The 12,429-nt window shown below is 38.6% G+C and overlaps 1 protein-coding gene across 1 annotated transcript in view; it reads left to right on the top strand.

Moving 5' to 3' along the window:
* The window catches only part of ME1 (malic enzyme 1), a 158,459-nt gene that overhangs the window by 34,160 nt on the left and 111,870 nt on the right, over positions 1-12,429 (top strand). Inside the window, exon 2 of the mRNA XM_042816538.1 lies at positions 5,899-6,032. Coding sequence (XP_042672472.1) covers positions 5,899-6,032 — 134 coding nt within the window. The remainder of the gene's footprint in view (positions 1-5,898; positions 6,033-12,429) is intronic.

Raw genomic sequence — 12,429 nt, 5'->3', positions numbered from 1 at the left:
TAGAAGAATAAGTTTATTACTCAGCGCATCTCAGAGTAATATTCTCTGCTTCCTGGGGTGTTGTCCCTTTAAACAGTTTTCGATATGGAAAATCTAGGGTATTTTTCTGCTTTCTCCAAAGTGCAAAGTGAAAGGGAAAAACTTCTAAATCTTCATTTTTGATTGCACATAGGGAATTTCTTTAAGTACAAATAATATAAAATATTACAAAGGGATTTGCAGATCATCAGACTCTTAAACAGAGCTTAAAATGCTTGAAAATACATGTGTGCCATATTCTTTTATGGAAATTTTAATAAAGTTATTTGAATACCTAATATTTACAGGAAAAAAAGAAATTCTCATCTTAGAGGGAAGCACAATCTGTTGTGTGCTTGGAAATGTTTTTATTTAGCGCACATCCAGCAGGACTATACATATATTATGCTGTTTTCTCAGCCTATGAAGTCCTCCTTAAAATAAAGCAAAAGAAAATTGTATTTGTTTTGACTTGGATTCTTCCCTAACAGCACTGGTGTAGTATGAGAAGCCAAAATTATGAAAGGCAAAAGCAGGAGCAGTAAAGGATTTGCTTGAAGAGTTTTATACATACTAAAGTCTAAGTTTTCCAGAGAACCACCTCTCATTCTGTTGAACTTTTGGAGACAAACCTGTGCATAAAATAGTGTGAGCAATATGGGATGTCCTGGGACTGGCAACTAATAGTGACATACCTGAGAAATCTTGAGGAAAATCTTTTCTCTGGTGACTGGAAAATGTTTTTAGTTCTTCAGCCACAAACTTACTTCTCATTTTATTTTCCTTTTTTCTTTTCTTTTATTGTTATTATTTTTTAAGATACGGAATGGCAGGGTTCTGTCTGTAGGCATATTTCTTCAAAGAAGTGATTCAAATCTTTTTGCAGACTTGTGTTCCGTGCAGCTGTGGGCTTTTCTCTGCACACTGTGTGCCAGAATGCTTGTGCTCTGCTCTGACTTACCGGCTTTTCCAGCAGCAGGCTGCAGGCGGTGGCTTGGAGCCAGCTCTGCTCCTTCCAGCTGCAGCCACAGATGTTCTGCATATCTGCATCCCTTGGATTTGAGTGGTTCTTTCCAGATACTGTTGAAATTAGTTCACTCTTAACATTGTGATACATGGAAAGATCTTTTAATTGAGAGGGTTTTTTTTTTTTTTACTTTTTCTTGGCTCTGAGACAGTGATCAACTGTTGTCTGGTGTCCCCAAGATATCTTAGAGATTGTGACTTTTATCTAGTAGCATCTTAGATCAGCAGTCCAGAAACTTTTTCTTGTAAAGCAAATGGTACTTCTAGATATGTTTTCTTTTTAGTTTCCTCTTCATTTCTTCCTTCCCCCTTGCACAGATCGTTTATACTCAACTACTTGTGCTGTCACTTGAGTTCAGATGTTAGTGTTGCAGGTTGTCTTTTGAGTCTCAGGGATGACTTAAGTCTTACTGGGCTTTGTTTGCTATGACCAGAAGCTGAAGAAAGAGTCACCACTTCTAAGACCCTTGGATGTGAGCACGGTTTCATCTTTGAAGACAGCATAGTCCTACATGCTGAAATGTTAAGAGTTGTGTACAGTGAGACCTGCAGGTGGAGATAAGCCTTTTTTTTTTCTGAATGGTTTATAAAAATGGGCATTTTGGCCTACTAGAACAAAAGAGTACTAGGTCTTTAAAGAAATTGAAGGAGAATGTCTGAGATGAACATTCTGTTGAGGTAGTTCTGGCTACCCACTGATGGAGTTGAATCTCATTAGCGCATAAACAACATGCGCACATAATTTTGGTGCACTTTTTCTTAAGGAGTTTATGTAATCTTTGGAGTCTAATTTGTGTTAAAAGAGAACTTGTCTCTTTGCTGACTGTGAACTGAGACTGAGATAGCTCTTGAAATGTTTTGAATGTGCTCTCTGTCTCCTCAAGCAGACCATGTCAATTTGGTTGAAAGCTGGTGCAAAAACCTGTTTCATTCAAAGTGGTGTTTTTCTGCTTTTCTGTTATATGGCTGCTACTGAACAAGGAAAGTGATGTGTAATTGCATGAAAATAAGCATGTAATGGCATGGATTGTGGGAGAGCATAGAGGCTGGGTGGAGAACGTAGGTAAGAGCTGAGTTAATAAACTGATAAAGATTAAATAATAAAATAATACTGCACAATGTGTATTAATATAAATAATTGCTACAAGTAATCAACATTGCAATCTGAGTAATGAGTTCAGAATTAAATGTATTTGCAATGAGTTGAACTTCTTGAAGATGAAAAAGAGAAAAACAGACACAAAAAACTTCCTGTAAAACTGAGAGTAGGAGCTGTGTGTAAGGAGCAGTAAAGTTTAAAAAAAAAAAAGCCAATTCTGCCAAGTGATTTGTGAGAAAGGCAGGTAATGAGATGGATGAAGAAGAACTCAAGGTTTTACCGAAGCCAGATTAAAGATGCATATGAGACAAAAGCATTTAAGACTTCAAAACTCTTACCCATGAGACTTAAACATAACTCAGTTTCTGATTATGGTGGTATATATGTTGCCTTCTGAAGACACAAAGCAGTGAACAGAAGCAACAGAATATAGGTAAAGTTTAATGCTTACAGTTGCAGTCACTTGATCTTATTTTATTTTTAGATTGCCACACTACTGTTCTTCTTGAACAAATTATTTGTAATACAGAGTGCAAAATGAAAATGTCCACAGTTCTCTTAAAGTTGAGCTACATTTACAGGTTGGAAGCCTGCCCCATCCAGGTGTGTGCACAGTTAGCTCTCTACAAGGAGCATGTAAACCACGCTGAACTTAGAGCACTCTCTGCTGGATGGCTGGGAAACAACACTTCAAACATAATTCTGAAGTAGAAAACTGCATATGAAAAACTAGTACAAGAAATCCAAACCTAAGCCACAAAATGTATGTAGACCGGCTCACCCTATTATAAGAAGATGAAACAGTGTATGAGAAGTGTATGATCTTCTCATTAAATCGTCATGCAATGTGTTTCAGTCATAATTATTTTCTTGTAAGCATATAAAGTAGCAGAGAAAAAGGGAACTAAAGTTCCATCTTATACATTTGAAAAACTCATGATATCTGTTCTGAAGAAGAGTATACAAGTAGAGAATTTTAAAACCATGTATAATGTAGTAGGTATAGATGAGTGCTGTGTTTTTGAAGTACTGCCCAAAAGAAATTAACATTTACTGTAGGAGCTGTAGCAACATGTGGAAAATATGCTATTCCAAGATGAAACACTTTTTTAAAAGGGAATTTGGCAAGATGCAGTAACTTTTCTTGTGTCTGTTTTAAAATATAGTTTCCATCAAGAATGCAAATTGTAGAGTAGTAATTAAAGTTCGTATCTTATTCCTAAACGTGAAGGTAAGCACAAACAATAAAAGTGAAGGTAAGCACAAATCTTTCTTTCAGAAGAATCCTCTCTAATTGATACAGGAGAGGAGAAAAACAGAGGATAATTGGCTTGCCACTTTTTTGTCAACACTGATCCACTGAAACTGTGAAGCTCTCTTAAGTCCAATAATTTGGAATTGACGCTGAAGGGTGTGTGTGCATGAGTGTACATGCACAGCTTTTATGTATTTCCTGGGGCAAAAAAAGTCTACTGAGGATAGAGAAACCAACTTTGAAACCCTTGAGGAGTGTTGACTTTTTATTTTTTATTGGTCTTTCAAAATGTAATGTCAGGTGAAGTCACTCATGGCATGCAGGGACACAAAAAAGGTAATGTTGGATCAGGAAAAAACACGGCTTTTGAAACCCCTGAATGCATGCATGGAAAGCTGTAGCAAAATGATTGTTAGCCTTTACTAAAATTGTTTTCACTCACTTTCTTTGTGTGAAAGGAGTATATTTAATAATCCAGAGTTGTTTGGCATTTTGAAAAGTTTTTGTCATGAATTTTTCTTTTCCTTGTTTTGGGGTCATCTTGTGCTTAGAGGTAACAACTCGGTTAATGGCATTTTAGTGCAGACTGAACAAAACGTGTACCATCTAAATGCAGATAATATGTAGATAGTGATGGAATTGCTGGGTTTTTTTTGTTTTGTTTTGTTTTGTTTTTCAGCCAGCTATGATATAACTACTTGAAAGCTATTTTGATGAAAATTAGTATGAAAAGCATGGAACAGTAAGAGGGAAAAACAATTTTGTAGTTTATTTCTGTTCTGTCAAAATAAGTTCATTTCTGAAAATGGAAACTTGTCCGTATAATCAAACTGTCCAGTACCAACACATCATCTTTCATCACTAGATGTTGTGTAAAAGGCAGTAATGGTATTGTGTAGAGGACTGTGAATCTGATCTCATGATACAACACGAGTAGTGGGGGGTACCTTTGGCATTTGCAGTTGCCTTCTTTTTTTTCATCATTTTTTCACCTGCTGATTCTAAGGGTGAAATGAAATAAGACATTTTGAAATTATATTTATAATAGATGTGAAGGTACCATAGTAGTATTTATTGTCCACAAGAGAATGAATGCAAAAAACATCACACAGTTCTTTTTCCCTCTTTTGTGCCATGAGAACACCCAAGGTATTTCCTCATCTTTTCTGTTTTTGGAAGAACTGAAATGTTTTGTGTGTTTTGTACAATAGGCATAGAAGACTAGGCAACTGTCTGATGGCTCGTTTATTTTTACTGGTATACATATACATAAATCCTCTTGTTGAGTGATAAATGCTATCTAACCTCATATACGTATTACAGAGATAGTACATTACAGAAATTTTTGATGTAAACCTGGAATGAATGCCTGCAGAACTGCAAGGCATGCTCCAAGGATGTAAGAAAGGCGGGCAGGATTTAAGGCAATGGGACAACGTGTTGGTGGAGCGTCATGTAGTAGTTACAGTGTGAAGCATGTATTGATTTGATAGGTCATATATAGAAGAAAACCCTATCATGTTCCTTTTTATCTCCCAAATCTGATTTCACCAGCAGTCTTCTCTGGCTGCAGTTACTATAACAAAGTAAAACTTCAATGTTTAGGATCCTTGGTATTGATATACTACACACACAAACGTCTTTCTGCTCTAAAGGCATAGTATTTTTTTCAATAGCCTGAGTAATTTCTGAAATATATTTCTGAATATATTTCTAAACACATTTTAGACAAACATATCTCATTATAAAAGCAGATTTTTGCCAGATATTTGGCTGTCTACCAATCTTTAAGCTGCAAACATTGTATTTTATGACTGTCTGTTTAACATACTAACTACTTTTTAAAGTCTTCTGGATGCTATGAGTCAGTCTGTAACAAGATTCTTCTTACTGTAGCTGAATGCAAATTTGAAAAACAAAAGAAATTTGGATCTGAATATATACTAAACTCAGAATGGCCCTGTTTCGGTTGAGTTCTGGATCAACCTCTTTGACTATAAAAAGAGAATGAGTACTTCGTTGTACTATGGCATTATGTTAAAAATTCATGTGATCACCTGACATTACCCAGATCTTGAAAAACTTTCAGACATTAAGATCATAATGTTTAAACTGAAATGAACATTATCCATGCTTTGTGTTCAGAAGAAAGCCAAACAAATAAGTGTTTAAGAACATTCATTCACTTTTCAAAACCTGTGAACTGCTGTTCTGTAGTTGAGCTGTAGTTTAATAACTTTGCAGGGAATAATACTGCAGTGTTGAAAGATTTTAATTCATTCTGTTCTGGAATGGAGCCATTGCACTATGCAGGAATATTCTCTTGTATTCAGTAATAAACTTTTTTTCCAAAATAATTTTGTAACTTTTAATTATGTTTAGTATTAAATAGATTATTTTTCTGATGGTGACTTCACTTGTGTTATATTTTGCTGAAGAATTCTATTAAAAGATATCTCTCCATCTATCTCTCTCTTATGTGTATATATATTTATTGCAGGGCATGGCTTTTACCTTGGAGGAAAGGCAACAACTGAATATCCATGGACTGTTGCCACCTTGCTTTCTCAGTCAAGATGTCCAGGTTTTGACTATTCTTAAGAATTTTGAAAGACTGACATCCGACTTAGACAGGTAAAATATGGCTGTAAAATTGGAACCTAATTATGAAACGTAGTCCTTTTTTTCTCTGTGATGGTAGATGAGATGAATTTTGAGCTGTTGCTGTCAAAAATTGAGAACAATTAAGCTAAACTCAACAACATCTGTTCCTGTATATGGATACGTATGCTTACAAAATATATAAAATATCTAAAGCATTGTAAAACTGTTATGTAATATAGGTTTTTAAAGAACAAAACTGAGACGGGGAGAAGGATAGCATTTAGGAATACTCATTTGGTAAAACTACATAGGTTACAGCAGCGTTCCTCTGTATTTTTCCCCTTTTCTCTGACATGGCATGTCTTCTTATCTTTATAATAACCAGCGGCTAATAAGTACCTGTCTATTGGTGTCTATTTGAAGTCCCCATAATGTTTGTTTTTCATAGAGGCAAAATACTAGAAGCATGCAGAATCACAGAATCACAGAATTGTAGGGGTTGGAAGGGACCTCCAGAGATCATCGAGTCCAACCCCCCTGCCAAAGCAGGTTCCCTACAGCAGGTCGCACAGGTAGGCATCCAGGCAGGTCTTGAACATCTCCAGAGAAGGAGACTCCACCACCTCCCTGGGCAGCCTGTTCCAGTGCTCCGTCACCTCACCGTAAAGAAGTTATTGCGCACATTTGTGCAGAACTTCCTATGCTGCAGTTTCCTGCCGTTTCCCCTTGTCATTCCTTGTCTGTGCAGAAGACATGATTGCAGTACCTTTTCTGCATTAGCTAGCATCCAGTGATTTTAGGGAGAGAAATATCAGTTATCAGAGTAGTAACTTCTCAGGCTAGAATGATTAAGTCTGAGTCTCTATGTATAGCATAACATAAACTGTCATAGAGACACGTCCTTTATGCACATATATTACCATAGCAGTTAGCTTCTTCTGTCCTTATGTTTCCATTTCCTCCTTAACTCTTCTGTGAAGAAGTGCCTTCGTTACAGGACAATACAGTTGTTTGTTTCTACTTGACCTGCTGTATTTTCTATTCATCTGTAAATTAAAAGCAGGTAGAAAAGCCTTTTATACCATATTACGATGTGTTTCTTAACTTGCAAGGAGCTTTTGCTCCTGGTTCAGGTTACAGGAAAAAGAAGCGCTTGTACTTCTCATAACAACTTAGATGGAAAGCTGCAGATTTAACTATGCAGAATGCAAGAGGAGACTAGCCATAAATACAAATCTTAATTCTCTACTTTTCAACCGAAATATTTTGACATTTTAATAGCCTTTTTCTTTTCTGCCAGAAAAGGAAAAAAAAAAAACACAAAACAACTGCCAATTCTATATGATAAATCATTGAAAATTTGAATGCTGTGCCATTTCAAACATAAAAAATCCACAATATACCCATCACTTGATTGCAGTGGTCTCCCACAACCATAGGAATAGTTAGCAGAATACTTACTTTGTTACACTAGAAGAAAGGAAAGAGAAATCTATCTGACACTAGATGCCAGGAAGCAAAGATGAATCCAGGCTTTTCTCTGCTCTCGCTGACCCTGCCTGGTGCAGGAATATGAGGCTGGCAATCTCCAGAGGGGCTTTACAACCTCAGCTGGTAACACGGATCTACAGCAGCTATGTAATATGCACTGAATAACCCTTGATCAATGTAAAATTGGGAAAATTAAGAACTTAAACACTTAAGCACTTAAAATTATATAAATTAAAAATGCGTAAATCCACAAGACCCTCTGTAAGAAATCACATATGTATTCTATGTATTCAGACCCAGCAGTTCTGAATTGGTTCTTCATGTCATGCTATGTGATAAAGAAATATATGAATTATATTGTAGAGGTGTTTTCTTCAGTTTTTAGTAAAGTAAAAACATTTGAGTGGTAGATGTATAGGTATACATTTCATGGAAGCATAGAACCTGTCCTGTCACTGACACCAGAGAGCAGTGCACCCTGTGAAGAGTGGTTGGCTGCCATGAGGTCTCCCTTCAGCTCCTCTGCTCTGGGCTGAACAAGCTGACAGAAAACTTGGTAGTATTTGTATGCAGAAGACGCTTCCTTTACAGATTACGAACTTGGGCTTCTTTTCAGAGACGTTTGTGTGAGAAGATGTTTTTGTGAATTGAGTATGAAAAGCTTGTGCGTGCAAAATGTGATTTGCAGCCGTTTGTATGTGTCTGCAAATTTTATTGGAGCGTCAGTAGACGCCATGCTCTGCAAACATGCACACTACATATCTGTGAGCTCAGAGCCATTTTTTAAATTAAAAAAATACTGTCCTTCAAGGCTCTATGTTAATTCTGGTCTCCTGTAGTCGCATTCATGTTGATATATATTAAAAGGAGAAGGAAATGTGATCCTGCTCCTGTATTACTACTTGAGTCCTATCACTGATGGAGACTGTTGGGAAACTTTGGCTGTTTTAACTGGAAATTGAAAGACAGTCTCAGCGGTACCTGTAGAGGAAGCTATTCATGGACAAGCTTGTATGAGAGCACACATCTGTTGCCTTCTAGTGAAAGCAAAGATAAGAATTCTAGACAAAAAGTTACTTCTACTTCTACATACTACCAGCATGCATCTAGTCTTCTTTCCCATAAGAGCAGTGGTTGAGAAGAGAGAAAGGGACGCTATTGTTTTACTCCTGAAACTAGAATTTGGCCGTGGGTGTGTTTTACATCACAGTACAAAAGATTACGTATGTGCATTTGGATATGACAGTACCAGATGCTACTAAATGCTTTAGATAGAAGAGTATTATCTGATGAAACGTGTGCTGTGTAAGACAGTGCGGTACACTGGCAGGCTTGTAGCCTGCTCTGGTTTTGATTGGAAAACATGTTTGTGCAAATTCATAAAGCAGAGCTGATAGTACCATGGCATTACATTTTTTGGCATGGCTGATATTCCTTTGCTGACTTGCAGTGTGGAATTGCTGTGTTCTGAAATACCACAAGTTCATATACAAGACGAATGTGAAACAGAAGCAAGTACACTGCCTGGTATGCTTGGCAAAAACAAAAACAAAAAAAGCCAGTAACAGAAAATAATTCTGCTCTAACTTAATGTGGAAAAGCTGCAACGAATTCTACAAGTAATATGATTTCCCCCCCCGTATGTTCCTAATTGTCTTTATTTTTGCTACATACTGACACTGAAGTCTTTGCCCTTTAGACAGACATATGTTCTATCAGAGCTTTTCTTTCTCCAGTTATAGTGTTAAAAATTTTACTGAACATGTTAGCATAAGGAGAGGGTCCAGCGGTTCATTTTTTTTCCCTAGAATATTGTATATTTTTATTTTTTTCTTTAAGTTCACTGCTTAAATAACATTGACATTGTTAATTTAAAGAAATCTATGTGACTTTACACAAGTTATACAAATTATGCATACACATATATGTATATTTCTTCCAAGTTTCCTTTATTTTCTCTCATGTCTTGCAAGCTAAGGGCAAACAAATGCTATTGTTTTTTGTTATGTGTTTGCTTATGTTATTCTATGTTATTCCATTTTAATGTGTAAAATGAAGGTCAACAGGGCACATGTAGACTAAATTATCCTAAGAAATAGTCAAATTTTCCAGTAGCTATATCAGTTTTCCTTTGGTTTTTTGGATGGTATTTGGTTGTTATCCATTTATTGTTTCAGTAATTGATTCTAATTTTAATAGAATCATGGAATCATGGAATGGCTTAGATTGGAGGGGACCTTAAAGCCAACTCAGTTCCAGCCCCCTGCCATGGGCAGGGCTGCTCCCTACCAGCTCTGTCTGCCCAGGGTCCACCCAACCCTGCCTCAAGTGCCTTCAGGGATGGCGCATCCACAGCTCTCTGGGCAGCTGTGCCACTGCCTCATCACTCTCTGAGTAAAAAATTTTTTCCAAAAAAATAGCCTTAATCTCCCCTCTTTTAGCATTCAAATAGCAATCTAGCACTACAAATTCTTAGGTGAAGTGAAGGCGAGGAAGCAGAATGACATAGGAAAAATGTGAATACTTGGCAGTCTCCACTGCCTTCCTTGCCAGTTCTTGGTTTTCTACTTTTGAACCTTTTCCTTGAAATCTTTGTTCATGACTCCTTGTATGAGAACAGATAGTATTTTTCTCCCTTTTTATAGCACAAACGATCATTCTCAACATTTTATTGCTCATTTTCACTATGTTTTTAATTACATGTGGTCTTTAGTAAAAGATTCCATGAAATACTTCATTTTAAATGTATCTTTTTTAAAACACAATGCTGAAAACTTCTTCATGGTTTTAATTCTGTAGATTACTTGGCTTTTGCTAAGAGATGCACAGTGGTTGTCTAATGCCTTATAACGAACACCACATTGAGGATGAGAGATTTTTGGTTTTTCTTCTTAAAAGGAATTTCTCTGAAAGCTGGAGCTCATAAGAAAGTAGTTTGAGGAGATATTTTGTACCCACGGAAAATTAGCCTTCTAATCAAAATTGCTCTTAACTAGAAATATTTTTCTTCTGATAATAGCATCTATTATGCTGATTTGGATATGGCCAAATATGCAATATTTTAAATATGATTTTATTTACTGTGCTATTATTATCTTTTTAATTTTTTAATCATATCCCAAATATGAAAGTGGTATAATAAATACAAATAAGAAAATCAAATCCCAATTTATTGCTCAAGGACAGAAAAAACAGAATGGAGAATTTTAGCAAACAGAATGGCAGCCCTTGAAGAAGCTTTTAAAAAACAGAATCACAGAATCACAGAATCACAGAATCACCCGGGTTGGAAGGGACCTCAAGGATCATGTAGTTCCAACCCCCCTGCCCAGCAGGGCCACCAAACACACACATTCAGATCAGGTTGCCCAGGACCCCGTCCAACCTGGCCTTAAACACATCCAAGGACGGGGCATCCACAACCTCCCTGGGCAGCCCGTTCCAGGGCCTAACCACTCTCCTTGTAAAGAACTTCCCCCTAACATCCAACCTAAATCTTCCCTCCTTCAACTTCGATCCATTTCCCCTAGTCCTGCTGTTGTCAGCCCTTTTGAAGAGTTTAGTCCCCTCGTGGGTGTAGGTTCCCTTCAGGTATTGATAGGCTGCAATGAGGTCACCCCGCAGCCTTCTCTTCTCCAGGCTGAACAAGCCCAACTCCCTCAGCCTGTCCTCATAGGGGAGGTGCTCCAGCCCCCTGATCATCTTAGTCGCCCTCCTCTGGACCCTTTCCAAAATCTCAATGTCTTTCTTGTACTGAGGGCTCCACACCTGGACACAGTACTCCAGATGGGGCCTCACAAGAGCCGAGTAGAGAGGGACAATCACCTCCCTGTCCCTGCTGACCACCCCTCTCCTGATGGAGCCCAGGATCCCATTTGCCTTTCGAGCTGCCAGAGCGCACTGCTGGCTCATGTTCAGTCTCTCGTCCATCAGGACCCCCAGGTCCTTCTCTGCCGAGCTGCTCTCAAGGACCACTCCTCCCAGCCTGTACGGGTGCCTGGGGTTCTTCCGGCCCAAATGCAAAACCTTGCACTTTGCCGTGTTGAACCTCATTAGGTTCACCCGAGCCCAGCCCTCCAGCCTGTCGAGGTCCCTCTGAATGGCATCCCTTCCTTCCACCGTATCAACCGCACCACTCAGCTTGGTGTCGTCAGCAAACTTGCTGAGGGTGCACTCAATTCCCTCATCGATGTCATTAATAAAGATGTTAAAGAGCACCGGTCCCAAGACAGACCCTTGGGGGACACCACTTGTTACCGGCCTCCACCTGGACATAGAGCCATTGACCACCACCCTCTGTCTGCGGCCTTTCAACCAGTTTCTTACCCATCGGGTCGTCCACCCATCAAATCCACTTCCCTCCATTTGGAGATGAGGATGTGGTGGGGGACCATGTCAAAGGCCTTGCTCAGGTACAGGTAAATGACATCAGTCGCCTTCCCTTCGTCCACCAATGCCGTCACTCCATCATAGAAGGCCACAAGATTAGTTAGGCATGACCTTCCTTTGGTGAAGCCGTGCTGGCTGTCTCGGATCACATGCTCATTCTTTATGTGATCGAGCATGTTGTCCAGGAGGATCCGTTCCATGATCTTCCCAGGCACGGAGGTGAGACTCACCGGCCTGTAGTTCCCCGGGTCCTCCCTGCTCCCCTTCTTGTATATGGGAGTGACGTGACCCTTCCTCCAGTCATCCGGGACCTCACCTGACAGCCACGACTTCTCAAATATGATGGAGAGCGGCTCGGCAACCACCTCAGCCAGCTCCTTCAGGACCCTGGGATGCAAGCCATCCGGCCCCATAGACTTGAATTCATTCAGTCTAAGGAGGCACTCTCGGACTTGCTCCTTTTAATTTACTCTGTAAAAGCTTTCTTTACATTTAAAATACAGAATTGCTCTGAGTAATTAGAAAGGGCAATGAAAAGGTATTTTAA

This window comes from Centrocercus urophasianus, unplaced genomic scaffold (genome assembly GCF_019232065.1).
Source record: "Centrocercus urophasianus isolate 14NV4802_14NV808 unplaced genomic scaffold, USGS_Curo_1.0 seq_10, whole genome shotgun sequence".
NCBI lineage: Eukaryota > Metazoa > Chordata > Aves > Galliformes > Phasianidae > Centrocercus > Centrocercus urophasianus.
Note: the sequence above shows the minus strand (reverse complement) of the source record. Positions and strands in the feature narration are given on the sequence as shown.